This window comes from Vulpes vulpes, chromosome 10 (genome assembly GCF_048418805.1).
Source record: "Vulpes vulpes isolate BD-2025 chromosome 10, VulVul3, whole genome shotgun sequence".
In the NCBI taxonomy this organism is placed as follows: domain Eukaryota; kingdom Metazoa; phylum Chordata; class Mammalia; order Carnivora; family Canidae; genus Vulpes; species Vulpes vulpes.
Window position 1 is genome coordinate 53,457,199 of NC_132789.1, and position 23,189 is coordinate 53,480,387.

Genomic DNA, 23,189 nt, shown 5'->3' on the forward strand with positions numbered 1-23,189 from the left:
ATTGCTAGACACAATGTGTAAACACATAAAACACCAGGGAAGGAAGAGATCCCAAAGACTTTTTTTTTTTTAAATTACAAGACAGGGGATCCCTGGGTGGCGCAGCAGTTTGGCGCCTGCCTTTGGCCTAGGGCGCGATCCTGGAGACCCGGGATCGAATCCCACATCGGGCTCCTGGTGCATGGAGCCTGCTTCTCCCTCTGCCTATGTCTCTGCCTCTCTCTCTCTCTGTGACGATCATAAATAAATAAAATTTAAAAAAATAAAAAAAATAAAAAAATAAAATTACAAGACATAGTGCATGAACCAAGGGCATGGAAGGCAGGCCAGAGCCAGCAGACAGCTGGACTAAAGGCTCCTTTCCCTCTTCCCAGAGCCAGGGCAAGAGCGGGTGTGTGCGTGCGTGCGTGTGTGTGTGTGTGTCGGCCTCCACCAGTTGCCAGTCCACATAGGCAGAAGGCCATCCAAGGGAAAACTTTATACCAGAGTCTTCTCCTCCTGGAGAGAGGGCAACACCCAGGATAAGTAAAAAGGTCTTTCCTTTTTCTCGGTTGTAGCCATCCAAGGAGCAAAGATGAGAAGTAGTGTCCTACACATCACTTTGACCCCCTCCCCAGCTGCCCCCATACTTGGCATTTACCAAAGCCTGTCCCAGACCCTGACTAGATCCACCAGGTGCCCAAAGTTTTCTGGCGAGGGAAGAGGAGGGGAAGAGACTAGGTGTGAAAACAAACAGATCTTTTATTTGCAGTCGTCACTGGGGCCGTTTCTTGTTGCTTATTTGTTTGCTGGCCTGCTCTTCCAGCTGCATGGCCAGACGCAAGGCCTTGATGACATCTGGAAGGAAGGGGTGGTGGTGCACTCGGGGTTAGTGTCTCAGAGGCCCCTCTCCCTCAGGTTGGAGGCCCCATCTCCAGCCACACCCACCTTGCAGGGCTGAGAAGTGCTTGGCTTGCTGGATCATGACAGACTCTGCCTTGTTCACGAAGGTCTCCAGGTCATAGTCTGGCTGTTCAGTCATCTCAGAGAGCTCAAGCCAACCTGGCCCTTGCTGCAGTGACATGGGGGAAGCTTGTCCACTCAAAAATGACCCAACCAATTTAGCAAATCCTTCCTGGCCCCTACCCTCCAAAGCAGACAACACACACCAGATGCTCATTCCTCCAGCCATAGCCTGTACTCCACCTCTGGACCTCCTCCGGCAGATTATCTTCAGCTTGGATTCATCCTCTTTCCCACCTTGAACTGTCCCTCTCTCCCCACATCAAATGAATGTCACAATCTGTCTTAATACCAAGTCAGAAATGAGAGCAACAATTTTATTCTTAACCCTCCTTATCCCCAGATCCTACCAATTTTGCCCCTAACTGGTACCTGAGTCTCACGTCCTCACTCCAGTCTAGGCCCCAGCCACACTCCATCTAGGCACCAACACCTCTCTTGAACTCTTAATCTCCTAACTGCTAACTCCTAAGTGCTTCCACTCATGCCCTCCCACGTTCCCAAACCAAGCTCCACATTCTATCTAAAGCTCTGAGAAGACCAGGTCATCTGATCCCACCACACTCTGCTTTACTCCTTTCAAAGGCATCCACTGCCCTCATAACCAAGTCCAGGTGTTCGGAGTGAACCATAGGTCCTTTAGCATCAGATCTTGCTGACCCAGCCACAGCCTTCATCTCCATCATCTGCTCACTGCTTTTGCTTGACCAGAGCGAACCTCTCATTCTTCCTGAAAGTACCATGTCCTTTCACACGTCTGTAACCCTGAGCACTCCAGGGAGGACAGGCTTAAATGCTCACTCTTCATGTTCCCTCCTTGGTTCTAAGTGGCCCACACTCCTTTCTGTGCTGCACCCTAAGCACCCTACTGGCAGAGTGCACTTTGGCCTCCCCTCACCCTCCCCTCCTGCAGCAGGAGTCACAGCAACACCAGCACCTACCACTTGCTACATGCTGGGCACTGCCTAATCCTCAGATGCAACTCTCCTGTCTTGCCCATTTTAGAGATGAAGAAACTGAGGCCTAGTGATGATAAATGACTTTCATAAGGAAATCAGCTTATAAATAGAAGAGTCAGGACTGATCTGGTCTTATTTTAGGGCGTACTAATGTTTTTGGTCCTTGGTTTCAGCACAGTGGTTGACATATAGGAAGTACTCCTCAAACACTCACTGAATAAATAAATCAAGGTCTTTGCATATTAAAGTCACCCTCCAAAATTTCAATCAGGAGGACAGAGGAGAGACACTAACTCCAGCTAGTATAATGGAGGAGGCAAGCCTGTGTGGGCCAGGCTGGGGGTGGGTGGGTATGGTAATTTGTTGTTTTAGAACAGCTAGATGAATAGATGGGAGAATGAAGGAATGGTAGGTGGAGGCCTGCCTCATGTCATCCCTATCTGAAGACCCGTGGGAGCAAAGCCCAGTCACGTTCAAGGAATGGTGCTGAGCATTACTGAGGGCCTGTGAGGGTGTATATCCAATCCCACCCTAGCCAGGGCCAGCTCCTCACTTGTATAATCTCCTTGAGCTCCTCCATAGCCCTTTCCTCCAATTCTCTGATCTGAGACATGGCTTCATTAAAGCTGGACATCTGGGAAGATAGTTCCTCATCTTCCTTGGAGAACTGAAGGGGCCAAAAGGAGAGGTACAACAGTGTGGCCTAAGTCCCGTCTCAGCAGGCCATGTTTCTGTTCTGTCTGGCCCCACCCTACACCTTACATTGCCTGAGATCAGGGACCCATGAGAGCTGGATTCCATCTCTTCTGTTTCCATTTGAACTGGCTGTTCCCCACTGGACCCACTGTGGGGGCTCAGCTCCTTAACCCTGAGGAAGAAAACAAGAAGGTGTCAGATCCCATAGGAGCCTTCTTGGCACTCACAAGACTGTAGCACCATCGGCCACGTAGTTCAAAGGGAGTAGCAGCTTTGATTTTGGCCTAGAGGACCCATGCTGGCCCCCAACCAAGGCCTGAAAGGGCAAGGGGACAAAGCAACTAGCATCATGTCTGAACTCCCAAGTCTCAGATTCACTGAGTCAGGGAATATAGAATAGGCCCTGTGAATCCAGAGCTTCCTCTCTTCCTTTCCTCCCTCCTGCACCCTCTCCCCATCCCACTGGCCACGAGTACCAGTACCTGTCTGCATATCTTAGTGTGTTTAAAGTATATTCACAGGAGCTTATGCCTGGTGAGATCATGGCGATCTGCAAAAGGGGTAAATAGGTGGTTAAGGGTTAGGGATCAGAGGGTGAGGGCACCAGATTGCTGCTGGAGACTGCCAGGCATTGTCTATGAGCTGCTGACACCCACACAGTATTGGAGCAGGGAGTTAATTAAGCACTTACTCTGTGCCTGGCAACTTGCCCCATGGGCAGTGAAAATTAGGGCATCTTGAAAACTGGTCCCCTGCCTTTTAAGGTGCATCTGGTTACCCCCTGTTGCTTTAAACTTCCCACCTTCCCTAGTAGATAGGGAAGAGGAGGAGATTCCCTGGAGGGGAAGGAGGGCAGACCCTAGCTAGCAGGGCTTATAGAGAAAATAAGGAAGGGAACAAAAATCATTCAAGGCCATGGCCTTGGGCGGTTCAGTCAGTTAAACATCTGCCTTCAGCCCCGGTCATGACCCCAGGGTGCTGGGATAGAGTCCTGCATCAGGCTCCCCTGCTTGGCGGGGAGTCTGCTTCTCCCTCTACCCCATGCCTTCCCAGTCCACTCACGTTCTCTCATTAAAAAACAAAAAACAAACCATAGCCCTTTCCTATTTACAAAGCTGGGAGCCAATGAACCTGAAGGAAGCCATAGAAGAGATGAGAATTTCTTCTGCTTTCCCATGGCCCTTCTTCTGAATTCTGGGGCCCCATCATACCAGGGAGTACTGACCATCCCAAGAGCTGCCGAGATATACAGTAAAGAGAACAGATCCTTTCCTTCCCTTTTTTTTTTTTTTTTCTTTCCTTCCTTCTTAAATAGGTAAAGAGGAACTTGGTACTAAGGCATCGGTGTGGAGGGGACGGGCCTGGGTGGTGCAGTCAGTTTGGCATCCTACTCTTGATTTGGGCTCAGGGTACTGGGATCAAGCCCCACATTGGGCTCTGCACTTGGTGAGGAGTCTGCTAGAAGATTCTCTGTCCTTCTCCATGTGCCTCTCCTCCTACTCACACATGCTAATGTTCTCTCTCTCAAAATAAAAATAAATTTTTACAACTCAGTGTCATCCTACACCTCCTGCAAAGTGACCCTACTCACCATGCAGGTCCTTGAGTTCTCCCCGATAAAGGAGTCCCTCAGCACCTGTGTCAGCTTACTCTCTCGAAACGGGGTGTGAGCCTTGTTCTGTCCGAGGGCCCTGATGCACTCCTGTGGGGCAGACAGCAGGAGCCACTGAGGTCCCTTCTGTCCTTTGGAGCCACCTATTCCCTCTCCCCCTCGGCCAGAAGCCCTCCAGGCCAACCACCTCTGGCTAGGCCCTGCTACCTTCAGAGCCAGGAGACTCTTGTTGATTTCTGCACCCTCCATGCGGGTCTGCCGGTCAGCACTGGAAGTGTCTGCACCTCTCTCATTCCCTGCCAGATCCACCAAAGAGAACTTGCCATGCACTCTCCCTTTGGCTCGAAGAAGAATCTGGAAGCAGGCGTGGGAGCGGGATGAGTTGGAGTTGGCAAATGTCTGCCCAGAGGTCCTGTCAATGGAAAGCAAAGAAAGGGTATGAGCCTGTGAGGTTACCAGCCACTGTGGCTCCCCAGAGTTCAAGCCACCCCATTCCACAGCACTAAGCTCTCTGGTACAAGGGGCACAGGTCAGGACTCTGAACAGTCCTGTGTCCTACCCAGACTTCAGTTTTGTCCTCCCTAGGCAGCAGCTCTCCCTCTAGTTCTGGACTTAGCAAGTTTTCCTGGTAGTGAAAATACTGGACTCTGTGCTAGGGTCTTAGTCAGACCTGAGGGCCCAACAATACACAGGAAGGAGGAGTTGCCTGTGTTCCTGGGCACATGGGGAGTAGGGGTCATCATGAACCACTTGTCAAAGCTTGAGGGCCCTGAGGAGGAGGCCAGCCCCCTCCCCGGGCCTCTGTAAGTCACCCAGCAACCTACTGTACCATGCCGGGTGGAAGAGCATTTCCTTAAGTCTATATAGAAGCTATGATCCCACCACTTCCAGGCTAGAACAGACCCAGAGCTCCTATTTCCTACCACAGAGGGAGGGAACAGCAAGGAAAAACCTAGAGAAGTCAGAAAGCATGCTTTGGGGTAAGAGCCTGGAAATATATCTGCACTGGTTAGACTTAAGACACTTTGACTTGCTCCTGATGAGCCTCCGGCTCTGGGTCATCTGTCCTATTGAGAGTCCTCAAGGCAGGGGCCCTCATAGTGCTCAAAAAAACTTCAGAGAGTGGCAGTGCTGTGTGGAAACAGCAATGGGCTCAGGGTGAGAGTCTGTCACCTGAACCAGGCATCAGGGGGTCCCCTCCTCTCCCCAGGACTCTGACCTGCAGGCACTGCCTAAGTCGATCATCTTGATGACATCATTTGCACAGTTCACCAGGTGCTCCTGCAGCCCCACCACCTGCACCTGCTGCTTGCCATCCTCCAGCACACGCAGCTTGGCTTTCTTGTTGAGCAGATCGAACAGCTGTGCCAGGCAGGGGAACAAGGCTAAAACCATCAGGTGGCAGGCACCCCACCCAACACCCCATCCCTCTGGGCCTGTCCCAGCTTAGAGAAGGGCTGGCAGGAGGGAAGGCAGAAAGAAGTGAAGCTGGGTGGAGGGCAGTCCACTTGAAAGCAGAACGGGGCTGCCCTCAAGCTTGCTAGGACTCTGCTACTTTGCCAGCTATGGGAGCCTGGACCCGGACTTATTCCTCATCTGCAGAATAATGATGGTAATACCTCCTCATAGGTTATTGTAATGAATGAGTTGAGACGAGTGCTTAGCACATGATACCGTACCGATAATCAACATTAGCTATTATTAAGATCCTGCTCTGGGAAAGGCAACTCTGCAAAAACACAATATAGAAGTGGCAATGGAAGGTACAGAGTGTAAGGGGTGGAGGAGAGAGTGAAAGAGAATATGAACACGAGAAGGAACATGCATGATCAGGGGCAGGGTAAGAAGGTTATAAAGGGGGTGGGTCAAAGGAGGAACAGGGTACACACAGGGCAAACTTCCCATGTGGGAGGGAGGCCTGAGGAGTGTTCCTCACACCTGCTGAGCCTGGGCCCCATCACACCATCAGATGCCAGGGCAGAGCAGCCCAAAGGTTTGGCAGCCCAGGGGATCCCTGGGTGGCTCAGCGGTTTAGCGCCTGCCTTCGGCCCAGGGCATAATCCTGGAGGCCAGGGAACGAGTCCCACATCGGGCTCCCTGCATGGAGCCTGGTTCTTCCTCTACCTATGTCTCTGCCTCTCTCTCTCTCTCTGTGTCTCTCTCATGAATAAATAAATAATATCTTAAAAAAAAAAAAAAAAAAAAAAAGGTTTGGCAGCCCATAGGTTGTTTGGTTTCTACAATTTCTAACTAACCTCAAGGATTTGGAAAGTTCAGGGACCCCAGTGGTATAAACAGGGGCTCCCTGGCAGCTAGTTACCTTCCCATTATAGATCTCGAAGAATGTCACATAGACTTCCAGGCCCAGGTTCCGGTAGCGGGGCTGATTCTTCAGGAGGAAGACGTCTCGGGCTATGGGAGAGAGCTTGGGTTAAGTCAGCAACCTGCCTGTCTGTGCCCAACCCCACTGTGACACAACACAGTACTTACAGGCCATGGCATAGATCCCTTTGGATGCATTCTGGGCTTTCCCAGACAGGTCTCCGCCCATCGTCTGCAAAGGAAAGGGGCAGAAAACTGTGGTAAAGGGCTCCAGGCCTAGGCCAGAGCCCTACAGGCTCCACAGCCACAGTGGGCCACCGCACTACAGCTGAGAAGCTGCACCAGCTAAGGCATCTGGCACAGCAAGAGCACCTGGGCAGGGGAATCTGTACCAAGGGAACCTTCTGCAAGGAACTTATTTGCTTCTTTTTTAGGGACCCGGTATGACACCATGGGCAGGTTTGTTCCCAGCCAGGCCTGAATACTCACATGTGTCTTGCCGCTTCCTGTCTGGCCATATGCAAAACAGGTTGCTTTTCCCCCTTCAAAGATTGTCTGGACCAGTGGCCTTGCTGTGAACCTAGGAGAAAGCATAGAAGAGAATATTTCTCTTTCCCCAGAATGTGCTTCCTAGAATGTGGTCCTGCTGCTCTTCCACTGCAGAACTCCTGAGGTCCTCTCCTTCCAAGCATTAGCACTCCTCTCCTGCAAAGTGGTCCCTCTGGACCCCAGCCCCACTTATAAGTCTAAAATTCTCCCAGCCAACTGGGGAGGGCTGGCTGGCTTGACATGCCAAGAGTAAGCAGGGGGCCTCCACTCCAACTGAGCCACCAGCCCACCCTCTGACCCTGGAGACCCCAAGGTGAAAACCTGAGCTTTGTAGCTGACTGCCAGCATAAGAAACACTACGAAGATCAGTGGAAACTCTCTAAAGCAGGAACCTAAAATATTTTAGGCTTTGTAGGCCACATAGGTCTCTGTCACTTTCAAAGATTTTAAAGTCATCTCTACACCCAATCTACACCCAATGTGCGTCTGAACTCACAACCCTGAGATCAAGAGTTGCATGCTTCTCCAACAGAGCCAGCCAGGCACCCTGTCACATTGAAAAAAAAAAAAAAAATCCTTCAAAAACAAACTATTCATTTAAAATTTTTAAATTTGAGATCCTTTTTTTTTTTTTTTTTTTTTAAAAAAAGAAGATTGTTAGCCAAATTTGGCCTGTGGGCTGTAGTTTGTCATCCTCTGGTCTGGAGCAGTCCTGTTAATAGAACTTTCTGTGATGGGGTGCATGGGCAGCTTGGTCGGTTAAGCGCCAGACTCTCAGTTTCAGCTCAGGTCATGAGATCAAGCCCCACCTTGGGCTTTGCGATCAGCTTTGCAATCAGCAGGGAGTCTGCTTGAAAGATATTCTCCTTTTGCCCCATGTGTGCATGTGCTCTCAAATGAGTAAATGAGTTTTTTTTTTTTTAGAAGATTTTTATGTATTTATTCGTGAGAGACAGAGAAAGAAGCAGAGACACAGGAAGAGGGAGAAGCACGCTCCATGCAGGGAGCCTGATGTGGGACTCAATCCCAGGACTCCAGGATCACACCCTGTGCCAAAGGCAGATGCTAAACCACTGAGCCACCCAGGTGTCCTGTAAATGACTCTTAAAAACAAAACAAACAACTTTCTGTGATGATAGAAATGCTTCTAATAGCAGCTGCTGCCACATGTGGTCATTAAGCACTTAAAATGTGCTAGTATGACTAAAGAATTGAATTCTGGGATGCCTGGCTGGCTCAGTTGGTAGAGCATGTGACTCTTGATCTCAGGGTCATGAGTTTAAGGAAAAAAAAAAAAAAAAGGAAATTCTTAATTTTGTTTATTATTTAGATAGTCACATGATGGGGATCCCTGGGTGGCTCAGCGGTTTAGCGCCTGCCTTCGGCCCAGGGCCTGATCCTGGAGATCCGGGATCGAGTCCCACATCAGGCTCCCTGCATGGAGCCTGCTTCTCCCTCTGCCTGTGTCTCTGCCTTTCTCTGTGTGTCTCTCATGAATAAATAAATAAAATCTTTAAAAAAAAAAAAAAAAAGATAGTCACATGATGGAGAGCCTTTAGCGGACTCAGTCAGTGGAGCATAGGACTCTTGATCTTGGGGTTGTGAGTTCAAGCCCTATGTTAGGTACAAAGATTCCTTAAAAATAAAACTCTGAATAACAAAAGCAAAAACCACATAAGGCTAGTGGGTGCTATATTAAGCCAAAGCAGTCCTAGTGTTTTCAGAGTCTGCTAACCTCAGTGGGGAGCAGGGTGGCCACACAAGACGCTGGAAAAGCCCCTACAGCCTGTCCAGCCCAGCCTCAGAGGAGCGCAATGAGTAGTACCTCACTTCTGTCCCATTCGAGGATGGGCTACTACCGATGCAAAATGGGATGTGACAAGCCCAAACTGGGTCTTCCTGGTGCCCAGGAGTCAGAGTTGGAGCTAGAGCTAGCTCGGGGATGGCTGATCCTAAGAAAATACAAGGAGGCCAGGCCAGGAAGGGCCTCAGAGTTCAGTGCGGCCGTGAGTAGTGTTACCACAATGTCCCGCATTGAAAAGAGGAAGGCTGGGGAAAGGAAAAAAGAGGCGAGAAACCAACCTGTAGACAACTTCATTTGAAGCTGTTTCATCAAATGCAAAGTCAAAGCAGAAGGCTTGGTTCTCCAGATACTTTGTTAAGTCCACTTTTAACTTGGGCTCGTGGACCAAGAGGAGACACTTGCTGGGAATGGAAATCACATCAATTTCTTTCTTGGCCAATTCTGCAGAAGGAGAGTTATTTCAGGGGATGATTCCTGGACACGGAATCTCGGTCAGTCCAGAGCCTCCTCCTGATTGATCAGGGCTTACCTTGTTTATTTAGTGGACGTTTCCTCACACAGACACATATCCTGTGCTCCTCGATCTTCAGAAGGATGAGAGAAGACAACCAACCAGCAAAAGGTCAGAGCGATAGTGAAAGAAGCCCTCCTCTTCTGATCCCACATCCAGCCCACTCAGGGGCCACAACCTGACCCTAGAACCCCTGCCTCCACCATTTGTTACTCTGGAGCACAGCGGCAGCTCTGAATTTCCTTCCCAGTTTTCTCACTCTGCTGCCTATGGGTTTCAGTGCTACTTCCAGGATTATTAGTAAGGATCTAGCCAACCTATGGAAGCGAGGAATGTGGGAGTTTGGGAGATCAGACTCTCTCATCTAGCCTTACTAGCTCCAGTCCACCAAAAGCTGAAAATACTTCAAGGGTGAGTGGAGGTTCCTGCAGGCTCTCACTCCCCTAGAGGGGAGATCGGTCTCTTAATTGTACATTTAGTCAGGAAGGAGAAGTAGAAGCCCTTCAGGTTTACTTACAGGATCAGTCATAGTAAGTGGATGGCATTCCAAAGTAGTCCGAAATTCTTTAATCATCCGGGCAAATTCCCAGTTTGGAAAGCTGTTGTCATATTCCTGTTTGGGACAAGGGCGAAAAAGGATGGACTGTTGACACATAATTGCTTTCAGAGCTCAGTGCTAAGCAGCATCAGCAACAGCTCTTTATATTATGGACACAGCACTTCAGGTGACAAAGCCCCCACCATCCCCCCCAATCTTACTTCCTTGGAACAATGAACCCAATTGAGGGGAAATGCACCAAACTGGAATTCCATTGCAGCACTTCCCCCACCCCACCCCATGCCATACCCATAAGTAGGGGAGAGGAGGGCTGGAAGCAGGCAACTGTCCAGCTGCTCTGTTGCTACTGCACTGTGATGGGTGTGCCCAATCAGCATGAAATATTCCTCACCCGAAGTCTTCACAAAAATATCTGACTTATTTTTTCCTCTGAATCCTAATGAGAAACCAGTTAAATTTTCTAGATATCAGAACCGAAGCCTAAGAAATGCTGGGGCCCAGGGTGCCTGGGTGGCTCAGTTGGTTAAGTGTCTGCCTTCAGTTCAGGTCATGATCCCAGGGTCCTGGGATCCAGCCTGGCGTCGGGCTCCCTGCTCAGCGGGGAGCCTGCTTCTCCTTCTCTTCCCCACTCATGCTCTCTCAAATAAGTGACATTAAAAGAAAAAAAAAAAAATGCTGGGGCCCAACTGTATCTCTGTTGCTAGTAAAGGTGCAGTTAAGGAGAGCTGTCCAAAACCCTTGACCTAAGAAAAGTACCTGTGCTCGTTTTATTCTCATTTCAGAGTTCTGGGCCCTCTTCTCTTCTCTCTTGTTCTTCATTTTTTCCATTTCCTTCACAATACATGATTTCCTCCGAACTGTGGGGGAAAGGGGAAAAAGGAAGCCCACTTTTACCTGTCTATGCCCGCCAGCCTACTCTTTTCCAGCTACTGTACTGAGTCCTGGCCTTTCTCAGGACAAGGCCTTCCCTAGACCCTTGCTCTTAAATGACCATATGCAAGGAGAAGCAGCAATAGTGGGACTATTGGGAGAGCCAAGCCTGCAAAGTAAAGACCTGCACAAGTCTAGGCCTAACCGAAGCTCTCTCCATGCCTTTGTGGCATTTTCTCAACAACTAGAAGAGGGTACACCGTCCCTAATTGCTCTTGATGGTCATTCTGGGCTGTTCTTCAGGTGTTGGCCAAGACTTGAGCTGTGACAACATCTCGACTACATAGGAGGGCTCCGGTCAGCTGGTGGGGACAGGGTTACTTCTTATGAAAGACTGATGCCATGGCCACAGGAAAACATGCCTCCATCTGACAAATATGGTTTGAACTCAGGTGCCAAAACAAGCCAGGTTTGGGACAGGACGTAACGACGTGTTCTGCACTAGAGAGCAGAACAGCAGACAGCTCAGCGTGTCTACCTGAGTTCACAGGGTTTGCAGAAGAGCTGCCTCGGACAGAATGGACTTGTTCCTCCACCTCCTCGCTGACCATCGTCAATGGTATTTCAGCCACTGCAGGGCAGGAGGGCCTAGGGGGGCCAGCTGTGGGAGAATAAGAGTCATTGGAGAAGCAGGCAGGCATACTAGAGCTGTGCTCCTTTGAGCTGGAGCACGTCATGGGCCAGGAGGAACGCAACTGAGTGCTAGCTCAGCAAGGGCTGAGAGGAGAGCTGGGGCTTTCCCCTTCACTTCAGTCATAACCCTGAACCCAGTCAGTCTCTGCAGGGGCTGGCTCTTAGAATCAAAAATCTTGGGAGGTTGGGCACCTGGCTGGCTCAGTCAGTAGAGCAGGTGACTCTTGAAGTTTGAGCCCTAGGTTGGGTATAGAGATTAGTTACAAATAATTTTTTTAAAGATTTTATTTATTAATGAAAGACAGAGAGAGGGGCAGAGACACAGAGGGAGAAGCAGGCTCCATGCAGGGAGCCCAATGTGAGACTCGATCCCAGGACTCCAGGATCACGCCCTGAGGAGACAAAGGCAGATGCTTAACCGCTGAACCACCCAGGTGTCCCAAAAATAAGATCTTTAAGGGGCACGAGGGTGGCTCAGTCAGTTGAACATCTGACTTTTTTTTTTTTTTTTTTTTTTTTTTTTTTAAGATTTTAAAAATGAGAGACACAGAGAGAGAGAGGCAGAGACACAGGCAGAGGGAGAAGCAGGCTCCATGCAGGGAGCCCCATGTGGGACTCGATCCCAGGGTCTCCAGGAGCAGGCCCCAGGCAGAAGGCGGTGCTAAACTGCTGAGCCACCGGGGCTGCCGTGAACATCTGACTCTTGATTTTGGCTCTGGTTGTGGTCTCAGGGTCGTGAGATCGAGCCCTACTTCAGGGGAGTCTGCTTGAGATTCTCCCTCTCCCTCTGCCTCTGCCTCCACCCCTTTCTCTCTCTCTAAAATAAACAAACAGGGGATGCCTGGGTGGCTCAGTGGTTTAGCGCCTGCCTTCGGCCCAGGGTGTAATCCTGGAGTCCCGGGATCGAGTCCCACATTAGGCTCCCTGCATGGAGCCTGCTTCTCCCTCTGCCTGTGTCTCTTGTGAATAAATAAAATCTTAAAAAAAACTTTAAAAAATAAAATCTTAAAAAAAAATCTAGATCTTAAAGGGTAGGTGAGTAGCTCAGTATGGACTTTACTATGAAGGAAAAGCCTGAAGACTTTAGGCTTGACCCAAGCATGGGTTCTCAGGCCAGGACTTTATATTCTTTTGGAAGAAAAGCCAGGACTTTCTAACTTCTCCAAAGCCTTGCAGCCTGGATGGCTAACAGGAGCAAAGACTGAAAAGGCAGGAATGACAGGAATCTGAGCAACAACTAAACATACTGATTCAACCCAGAAAGGTACATCCTATGATAATTCGTTACTTCCCATACCGGTTTGTGACCCTTGTTTCCCTTCATCTTATCAGAGCTGAATTTGATACACGTAAGATGCAATGACTTTATCTTACAAAATCTGCACCTGCTTTAGCTAATAAAAGTTAACAATTAAAAGTATTTTTAAAAATTCCATTTATGCAAAGTCCCAAAAGGGAAAAGGTTAATTTATGCCATCATAAGTCACGAGTATAGGTACCCTTAGGGGCTTAGGAACTGGCAGGGAGTTTGAGGGGGACTTCTGGGTTGCTGGTAATGCTCTGTGATCTGGGCGTTAGTTATGGGAGTGTGTTCAGTTTGTGAACTATATACTCAATGATATGTTTGCATTTCTGTATATATATGATGTTTCAATAAAATTAAAAGAGCAAAACTAATTTCCAAATAAGGGAGCAGTGGAGTGGGGGAAAAACAGAACTGAAGCTAGGGGGAGTACAGGAATCTCAGGATACTCCAGAACAGGGACGGGGAAATGTGTGAGGAGCTGTTCCAGAACCTCAAACAGGGAAAAGAGATTCATTACTCACTGGGAACTGAAAGATGCTTGCGGGAATTTGTAGATGCTGGTAGCTCTACCTCCATATCATTCTCCTGAGTGGTAATGCGAACCTCTGAGACCGTGGACATTCGAGTGGAGCGGCTGCGGAGACCTGCAGAACCAAGGGCGACGGCCAGTCAGTGCGGCGTGAAGAGAAGGGCCGGTGGGGGGCCACTAGGGGGCAGCCCTCCAAGATTCTCTATAGGGAGAGGTGGGTCCAGACCACCAGGAAAGGACCCCACCCACCAACTTCCCATTCCTTCCATCCAAGGAAAGATTAGAAAGATTAGGCCAAGTACTAGTGACCCCAAAACTACTCTGTTCGTTCTGCCAATCTGAGAGCTTCCAAGAGCAAGGACATCTCCCACAAGAACATCTGTCTTGAGTAAATGGAGGGACCCTATAGCCAATCTGAAATTCTGAAGAGCCAGACCTAATCTCTGAAGGAAAAAAAAAAAAAAAAAGGCACTATTAAGCCTTAAGAGCAGTGACACCCACCACTGTACAATCTTCTCACATATTTTTTTAAAGATTTATTTATTTATGAGAGAGAGAGAGAGAGGCAGAGACACAGGCAGAGGGAGAAGCAGGCTCCATGCCGGGAGCCCAATGGGGAACTCGATCTCGGGACTCCAGGACCGCGCCCTGGACCAAAGGCAGGCGCTAAACCGCTGAGCCACCCAGGGATCCCCAATCTTCTCATATTTCAAAACACCACCGTAAGGTAAATAACATTCTTCCCATCTGATGGAAGGGGGGGCATGAAGGCTCAGAAATTAAATGGCTTACTCATTGTCACTCAATTAGTAAATGTTGGAGCCAGTATGTGAACCCAAGAGTGTCAGATTCCAAACTCCAGGCTTTTTCCACTGCTCCAGGATCCTTTACAGAGCCAGGCGCAGGCCATGTCACCAGATCCCTGCATCATCAGGGTCAGCTATACTGATTTTCTGGAATCTTAAAAGAATGCTAACTGAGACCAACAACTGAGCCACATTTTGAATCATTAACTCTACCGACTCACATAGTTTCCCTCCATAAGAGAAATGCTTTATCACCTATGAAGTCAGAAACTTGAAAATAAAATACACGGTACAAAATAAGTAAATAAACTTTTTTAAAAATATTTTATTTATTCATGAGAGACACAGAGAGAGAGAGGCAGAGACACAGAGGGAGAAGCAGGCTCCACGCAGGGAGCCCGCCTCAGGACTTGATCCCAGGACCCCAGGATCACGCCCTGGGCCAAAGGCAGGTGCTAAACCACTGAGCCCTCCAGGCTGCCCCGTACTGAATTTCTGAGTCTCCTAAGTCTAGGCTGATCTGATGGCTCTGTATAATCCAGGTCTTTCATTAAGAGCATAGATAATTATAATTTTCCCATTTCTCAAAAGATTGGTAATCTCATGTTTCATTTCTACTACTGAATAGCATGCACCTTTATTAGGATTGTTTTTCGGGATCCCTGGGTGGCGCAGCGGTTTGGCGCCTGCCTTTGGCCCAGGGCGCGATCCTGGAGACCCGGGATCAAATCCCACGTCAGGCTCCCGGTGCATGGAGCCTGCTTCTCCCTCTACCTATGTCTCTGCCTCTCTCTCTCTCTCTCTCTCTCTCTCTCTCTCTCTCTCTCTCTGACTCTCATAAATAAATAATAAAAAAATTAAAAAAAAAAAAAAAAGGATTGTTTTTCACTGACAGGGGCTGTGGCAATGTCCTTTGGGGACATACATAAAGACCATTCCCATTTCTCTTGCAGGTCCTTATGGTACAGCTAACAAGGTGGCCAGCACCACACCACTCAGGCCCAGCCCAAGCTTGCAAATGTACCACCTTTCACCTGGGCTCCTCCAAACCTGAAGCTCCTGGCAAGTAGTTCCTGGGCCCCTGTGGTAGCTTAGACCATGTCAGGGCAGTGATCACCTCCAGCTGGGATAGGCCATGCAGGCTGCGAGATACAGCTGGCTCTAAGTTGGATTTCTTGGGCACGTTGCACCTATAGCCACCTCACCCCCTATAGCTAGAGACTACTGTAGTCAGTTGGTTTATGTTAACTACTTCTGCAGAGAAAACCTTCTATACCTCAATCAAGGCAACACTACTATTCCTCCCATCCCACCCCACCCCACCCCCAGAGCTCCATAGCACTGTTGATTATACAGCCCAGACCTAGCTTTTCTCAAGGCCCGCTTACCACCTCACTCCAAAGCACATTGTTCTCTTGAGGAAAGAAAACAAGCCCATTAATGGCTGATTATTGCCCTGGATTCTACAGGAATTGGCAAATCACCCACATGCATCAGGTCCCTGAGAGGTTGGCCTAAACACTGGATTATTTTTTTTCTGAAAGCACTTCATCGAAGTATGACTGAAATACAAAAAGCTGTAGATATTTGGGGTGCCTGGGTGGCTCAGTCAGTTAAGCATCTGCCTTTAGCTCAGGTCATGATCTTGGGGTCCTGGGATCAAGCCCCACATCAGGTTCCTTGCTCAGCAGGAAGTCTGCTCTTCCCTCTACCTCTGCCCCTCCCCTCTGACTGTGCTCTGTCTCTTGCTCTCTGTCTCAAATAAATAAAATCTAAAAAAAAAAAACAAAAAAAAAACTGGGGCTTTTTGGGTGGCTCAAATGGTCGGGCGTCTGCCTTTGGCTCAGGTCATGATCTCTAGGGCCTGGGACCAAGCCTCATGTTGGGCTCCCAGCTCAGTTGGGAGTCTGCTTCTTCTGCTTGTGCGCTCTCTCTCTCTCAAGTGAATAAATAAATCTTAAAAAAAAAAAAAAAAAAAAGCTACAGATATTTAATGTATCCAAAACTCAACATGTCTGGAGATAAAACACCCATGAAACTATCATTATAATCAATGCCATAAGCTTACCCATCACTTCCTAAGGTTTGCTCCTGCTCCCCTTGTTTTGTATTTTATTTTTGATTTTTAAGATTTTATTTATTCATTCATAGAGACACAGAGAGAGAGAGAGAGAGAGAGAGAGAGAGACAGAGACAGAGACACAGGCAGAGGGAGAAGCAGGCTCCATGTAGGGAGCCCGACGTGGGACTCAATCCCAGGTCTCCAGGATCACACCCAGGGCTGCAGGCAGCACTAAACTGCTGCGCCACCGGGGCTGCCCTGCTTTGTTGTTAAAATAAGATCTACTCTAAAAAAATAAATAAATAAAAAAAAAAAAAATAAGATCTACTCTAATAGGGGATCCCTGGGTGGCGCAGCGGTTTGGTGCCTGCCTTTGGCCCAGGGCGCGATCCTGGAGACCCGGGATCGAATCCCACGTCAGGCTCCCGGTGCATGGAGCCTGCTTCTCCCTCTGCCTGGGTCTCTGCCCCCCCCCCCCCCCCCCCTCTCTCTCTCTCTGTGACTATCATAAAAAAAAAAAAAAATTAAAAAAAAAAAAAAGATCTACTCTAATAGAAAAATTTTAAGTATACAATAGAGTTTTTTTTTTTTTTTTTTATTTATGATAGAGCGAGCGAGGCAGAGACACAGGAGGAGGGAGAAGCAGGCTCTATGCCGGGAGCCTGACATGGGACTCGATCCCGGGACTCCAGGATCGCGCCCTGGGCCAAAGGCAGGCGCCAAACCGCTGAGCCACCCAGGGATCCCCTAGAGTGTTGTTAATCATAGGCCAGATGTTGTACATTAGATCTCCTGAATTAATTTCCCATAAGTGAGGTATCTCATAGAACTTTGGACTCTTCGACTACAGTCTCCCTATTTCTCCCTTTCTGTGGGTTGGCTTCTTCCTCATGAAAATGCTTAGAAGACAGGGCAGGACTCAGCCAACATAGAGCCACCTGTCAAAGTGGAGCAATGAGTTTATGTCACAACTTCCTGTGCCCCAAGAACATTATCCCTGGCACAAACTCCATGAAAAGCCAATAGAAATCCATTTACCTTCCTTTGGAGCAGGAATTTTGGAGTGGACTGATCTGCGTTTTTGTTTCTGAAAAAAACAAAACAAACCATCACAATATATGGCTCCAATCAATGTTCAAGGACCTATCTTAGGCCCATGTTTTATACTCAAGTCCTAGGCAGACCTAGAAAGTAAGCAAAAGCCAACAAGCCAAGCAAATTATCTGGGGCACTGGTTTGACCAGATAACAAGCACCTACCTGGACTGTTACATTCTCCTGCAGGGACAGATTGTCCTCTGGGTGTAAGGGAAGAAGTTGTAAAAGTTCTGGGTTTATTGCGGCCACATCATCAAAATCAATCTGCAAAGAGCAAATAAAAAGTTTCAGTGGAACAATATACCTTCAATCCAATTGCATCTCTGCCACCAAGGTTGCCCCTAGATTCAGAATTTACCAACTAAGTTCCACCAAATACCAATAGCTATAAACAAATGGTCCTTAGTCATAGTTTACCATCTAGATGGATATTGGTTTCTGATTGCCAAGCCAATGGTAGACGTCACTGATGAGAACGAGGTAAAGAGCTGGGCAGACAGGCAAACAGGTAATCCACAGTAGATCTAGGCCACTTGGCTCCCCTATTGTTCTGCTGGGCACAGTCTCTGAGCACCTCTTGTTGGCTGACTTGGAGGAGGAAACAAGTTCTAACTGTCCCGGAGATAGACAAAATGGAGGGCCCTTCACGATCTTATGGGCGGGGACAAGTTCCTAAGAGCTGCTACCTAACCCTAAGTCTACCTACATTTTCTACAGGGCCCAGAAACTTCTACCCGAGTCAGGGTTGCCTGTTCATGCCTTCCCTACTTCTGCTCATGCCTATAATGAGGTCACAATTCTAGGTTTACATCACCAGAGTCCTGCAGCCCTCCAGGAACAACTCAAACTTCATCAGCATACTTCACAGCAGTTCCAACAAACCAACACAGTACCAACTTGGTTATCTGTATCTTGAAAAATTTTTTAAATATTTTATTTACTTATTTATTCATGAGATAGAGGGAGAGAGAGAGAAAGGCAGAGGGAAAAGCAGGCTCCATGCAGGGAGCCTGACATGGGACTCGATCCCAGGTCTCCAGGATCAGGCCCTGGGCTGAAAGCGACGCTAAACCGCTGAGCCACCTGGGCTGCCCCTCCTGAAATGTTTCAAAGCTGAAGCATGTACTCCAGGATGACAGCTTTACCTCCTACATATGCAACCTATATTTGTTAACTAGCTTAAACATTTATTAGATGCAATTAAGGCAGTAGGAGGAAAATATTTAAAGATGAATTAAGACATACATTGCCTTTGCCTTCAATTAGCTCATAGTCTAATGGAGAAATCATATGCACAGAGGGCTAGAAACCAAAGCAGCACAGGACAGACGAAGATAGAATCACTAAACACAAAAGCTGGCAAGTACTTTGGTAACTACACTTTTGTCCCCGTTTCTTGGACAGCTACAAACCTTTACTACATACTCCTGTTTCTGACAAACCATAGAAAAACAACATAGGAGACCAATGATCTAACCCTAGTTCTGACATTAACTCTGATGCTGATGATTCAGGATGAGTATCCCAGGAAGAAGGAGTTAAGAGTGACAGTGTGAAGGCAACAAGGTACTAGGCATGGTCACAGAGTGGGCACCTGACCCATTTGCCCCTGGCACAGCATACTTTGGAAGTAGAGTGTATGGTACAAAGAAAAAAGCTGACTGAGGTCAGATCCTGAAAAGGCTTTGAACGCCTCGCTAAGAAGTTTAGACCTTGTTCCACAGGCAGTATCTGAGCTGGAGTGAGGCGCAACAAGAGCTGTATTTCTTTTTTTTTTTTTTTTTTAATTTATTTATGATAGTCACAGAGAGAGAGAGAGAGAGAGGCAGAGACACAGGCGGAGGGAGAAGCAGGCTCCATGCACCGGGAGCCCGATGTGGGATTCGATCCCGGGTCTCCAGGATCGCGCCCTGGGCCAAAGGCAGGCGCCAAACCGCTGCGCCACCCAGGGATCCCAAGAGCTGTATTTCTAAACAACAAAAATAAGCTAATGAAAATCTCAAGGAATTATTAAACAGCTGGTTGAAAAGAATTTTAGGAATCTCGATTCAAGGGCAGATAGTGTAAAGTATTCAGTCCTTTTATTTCTCAAAAGTACCCCCTAAATATCTGCATACCTACCATAAGGCACTATGCCGGGCAAGTCCCTTTCATGTGTTACTACATTATGCTCCATGAGAGAGGGTCCAGGTCTATCTCACCTGCCTCAGTGTAGTATCTGGCATTTTGGAACCAGCACAAAAATATCTGTTGAATAAATCCTCACAACAACCTCATCAGGAAGATATTATTATCCTCATTTTTGGGTGAGGAAACTGAATTTTTTTTTTTTTAAAGATTTTATTTATTCATAGAGACACACACACAGAGAGAGAGAGAGAGAGAGAGAGGCAGAGACACAGGCAGAGGGAGGACGTGGGACTCGATCCAGTGTCTCCAGGATCACACCCTGGGCTATAGGCGGCGCTAAACCGCTGCACCACTGGGGCTACCCGGAAACTGAATTTCTAGGAGTTGGAAACCTGCCTGAGAACACAAAATAGTGGCAGACCCAGACTAGAATCCAGGTTTTCATACTTCTAACCTGGTGAACTTTGTATCACACGACAATGCCTCTAAAACATAAATGCCGGGCAGCCCCGGTGGCTCAGCAGTTTAGCTCCGCCTTCCACCCAGGGTGTGATCTAGAGACCCAGGGTTGAGTCCCACGTCAGGCTCTCTGCATGGAGCCTGCTTCTCCCTCTGCCTGTGTCTCTGCCTCTCTGTCTCTCATGCATAAATAAATAAAATCTTAAAAAACAAACAAACATAAATGCCTTAGTCATATCTTTCCTCTTCTCAAAATCTTTCCAAGGCTCGCTAGTGCCTGCAGAATAAAACCTTAAACATCTTGGTGCAAGAGATGAAGACCCTCTGGTCTCCTTTATCAACTGTCCAGCATCCTGAGCCTTCCACTGCCTGAAGTGAGCTTCTTCACTAGTCCCCATGAGGGCCAGCTCACTATTTCTGCTAAGCCTACCCATCATTCCCCTATTAAGTCAAGCTCATCCACAGTGAGCTACTACCTGAGCTGCTCTAACACTATTCAGCTGTGCCATTTATCACATACTTTCTGTTATTTGGTTTCATAAATGCTTTTGTCTGCTCAACTGGGTTATCAGTTTTCCTCCTGAAGTCAATGTCATAGGTAGTTTGCACTCAGAAGCTAGTGTACATAAGTAAGGTTTTAGGATTCTGTGCAGCTTGTCTTCCACAAACACACCAGAAACTGTTGATTGCTTCAATTTAGACCAGGCTTGACTAAATAAAATCCCAATGTGTCCAAAGGGGACCATGTTTAAGAAAGGCAACATCAGCAACAAGGCCCTCACAAGTTCCATTTCCACACAGATCTTTTTGTTTGTTTTTAAGATTTTATTTGAGACAGACAGAAAGCAGGTGAGCGAGAGTGAGCGAGCAAGCATGAGCAGGGGGAGGGGGAGGGGCAGAAGGAGAGAGAGCAGCTGACTCTGCGCTGAGCAGGGAGCTCGATGCGGGGCTCCATCCCAGGACCTTGGGATCATGACCTGAGCCAGAGGCAGATGCTTAACTGACTGAGCCACACAGATGCCCCTGTTTTTTTTAAAGTAATCTCTGCCCAATATGGGACTCGAACTCAGGACCCCGAGATCAAGCGTCACATGCTCTACCAACTGAGTCAGCCAGGTGCCCCTTCACACAGATCTTTTAGGGAGGAAGGTGTTAAATGCAGTAGAGGCATTCTCATAGAACTTACCTCTTTGCCCTTTGTGGCATCTCCTTCTGTCCATTCAACCGAAACGCAGGATTTCTCCAAGTTCACAGTCCTTACATTGGCACTGTGAATTATGCCTACAATATGAAAGGTCCAGTTTACCCATCTTTTCCACTTTTAGGATCCCACAGAGACTCTCAATATGGAGTTGACCTGAAGGAAGGGACAGCTGCCTTTTTCTTTCTTTTTAACACTAAAAGCCAAATAAACCTCCTGGCACCTCACCCTTAGAACATCACATGATGACGCAGGCAGGGAACAGGTCTTGAAACCGAGCTGCAGGGGATAAGGACTCACCTCCACTCAAAGGAGCCTAGGTATGTCTAGGCAAGGGAGTCACTCTAGTCCTTAGGTACTGTTCCTCACCACGCACGGAGGGTCCGGCGCCCTCGGGTTTCCCTATCTCGCTCCTGAAAGGTTATGTCTGGCTCCTAATGACAGAGTATTAGACCTGCCAGAGATGCGGCAGCTGTTTAACAAAAAGGAAAAAAGGAAAAAAGGAAAAAAGGACTGTAAGCTCCTGAAGAGCCAAGGGTCTTTTCTGTCTGATGAACCCTGAATCCCAGTGCCTGACATACTGCAAGTGTGGAATATTTGGAGGGGAGTAAAGGGGCCAGGAAGCCGAGGTCCCTACAAAAGCAAGGGAGTTTCAGGGGAGAACTCTAACCCTAACTTCCCTAGGACCGCCACGGATTCGGAGGAGCCCCGCCTACTTCCGAGGACGGGCAGGGGAATCCACCGCCGCTGGAGGCCCCCGGACCCAGGTGGAAAAGACCGACGGCCAGTGCAGAGACGCAGACGAGGCACGGGCGGGGGACGCCCCCGCAGCGTCTCGGCCCCGCCGTTCGGAGGGGAGCAGCAACTGCAGCCGTCTAACCCCCCACGCGTCCCCTTGGCTTCGCGACCCCGCCCCTCACCATTACTGCGTTGGATATTGATGGTGAGACCGGGAAACAGGCGAGACTGAAGCGACGAGTCCATGGGCAGTCGTCGGGAAGAGAAGCACGAAACGCAAAAGGGAAGAGCAACAACTGCTCCACAACAACGCCGCGCAAACCGCCGCAATTTAAACCCCGCGCGCCCGCCTCCCTGGGGAACACCACGCCGCCGCCCACCTCGCTTCCGCCAGTCGTCGGCGCCCTCCACGGCCTTTTGGGATATGTAGTCTCGGCAAGATTCTTCCGGCGTCTAGGCCCGCCCACCCGCCTGGCCACACCCCCGCCCGCCGGGCTGGAGCGTTCCGGTTGCCCGACTTCCGCGCCGAGCATGCCGCGTTGCTGAGGTGCTCGGGGCTGAGCACCTGCAGGAGGTTAGAGACCGAGGGCTGTGCGCTCCTTCAGCCGTGGGTTCGAATCCCGACTTCTTCGGTTACTAGCTCAGTGAACTTGGGCAGATTAGAAACTGGGCTCTGGGTTTCCTTCTTTGCACAGTGAGGAGCACGCTTTCTTCCTCACGGAGTTACTGCGAATTTTAAATGAGGAACTACGTTTAAAGTGCCTGGGAGACACAGATTACCTGGATGTTTATTGTCGGCCACGTGCGGGACAGTGCTGGGGGCTAAGGATAATAATAGTTCTTGCCCTCCTTGACCTAACATTTCTAATAAACAGGGAACAAAAGAAGTAACAATTATGAATTGTGGTAAGTGCCCCGAGGGAAACTGACGGTGGAGATAGGAAATAATGGAAGGGCGCCTGCCTCCGGCTCAGGTCCTGATCCGAGGGCCCTGGGAGCCTGCCGGCCCCCTCTCCCACTGCCTGCTGCTGCTGCTCGGCGCGGAAGGCCGGCAACCGGAACGCTCCAGCCCGGCGGGCGGGGGTGTGGCCAGGCGGGTGGGCGGGCCTAGGCGCCGGAAGAATCTTGCCGAGACTACATATCCCAAAAGGCCGCGGAGGGAGCAGTAATGGTGAGGGGCGGGGTCGCGAAGCCTAGGGGACCCGTGGGGGGTTATTTGAGCGCTGCAGTTGTTGCTCCCCTCCCAACCGCGGGGCTGAGACGCTGCGGGGGGTTACCCCCGCC

The 23,189-nt window shown here is 48.9% G+C and overlaps 1 protein-coding gene across 3 annotated transcripts; it reads right to left on the reverse strand.

Moving 5' to 3' along the window:
* Positions 1–721: 721 nt before the first annotated feature.
* On the reverse strand, positions 722–22,351 carry KIF2C (kinesin family member 2C). Of its 3 annotated transcripts, none has more exons than XM_072724186.1 (21): positions 22,286–22,351; positions 21,153–21,247; positions 17,540–17,641; positions 17,319–17,367; positions 13,405–13,527; positions 11,423–11,545; positions 10,771–10,871; positions 9,973–10,068; positions 9,474–9,528; positions 9,223–9,385; positions 7,081–7,171; positions 6,760–6,823; positions 6,590–6,681; positions 5,489–5,631; positions 4,477–4,681; positions 4,249–4,359; positions 3,140–3,207; positions 2,724–2,829; positions 2,515–2,628; positions 928–1,051; positions 722–837 (listed from the first exon to the last, which is right to left on the reverse strand). In XM_072724186.1, the coding sequence occupies exons 5-21, from the start codon at positions 13,502–13,504 to the stop codon at positions 755–757; spliced, it is 1,839 nt and encodes a 612-aa protein (XP_072580287.1). In that variant the 5' UTR covers positions 13,505–13,527; positions 17,319–17,367; positions 17,540–17,641; positions 21,153–21,247; positions 22,286–22,351; the 3' UTR covers positions 722–754. The 3 variants fall into 3 exon arrangements, with proteins under 3 accessions (XP_072580287.1, XP_025847773.1, XP_072580285.1); XM_025991988.2 differs by having other exon boundaries at positions 22,088–22,323; XM_072724184.1 differs by lacking the exon at positions 22,286–22,351 and adding an exon at positions 21,468–21,639.
* Between the last annotated feature and the right edge of the window lie 838 nt (positions 22,352–23,189).

Excerpts from the sequence above, each read along its gene's own strand:
- KIF2C (XM_025991988.2), bottom strand. The coding sequence starts at position 22,151 with ATGGACTCGTCGCTTCAGTCTCGCCTGTTTCCCGGTCTCACCATCAAT. Across the intron at positions 4,682-5,488 it reads GACTTAGGCAGTGCCTGCAG|GACCTCTGGGCAGACATTTG; the intron begins GTCAGAGTCCTG and ends TTCCATTGACAG. Across the intron at positions 1,052-2,514 it reads AGCTCAAGGAGATTATACAA|CAAGGGCCAGGTTGGCTTGA; the intron begins GTGAGGAGCTGG and ends ATGTCACTGCAG.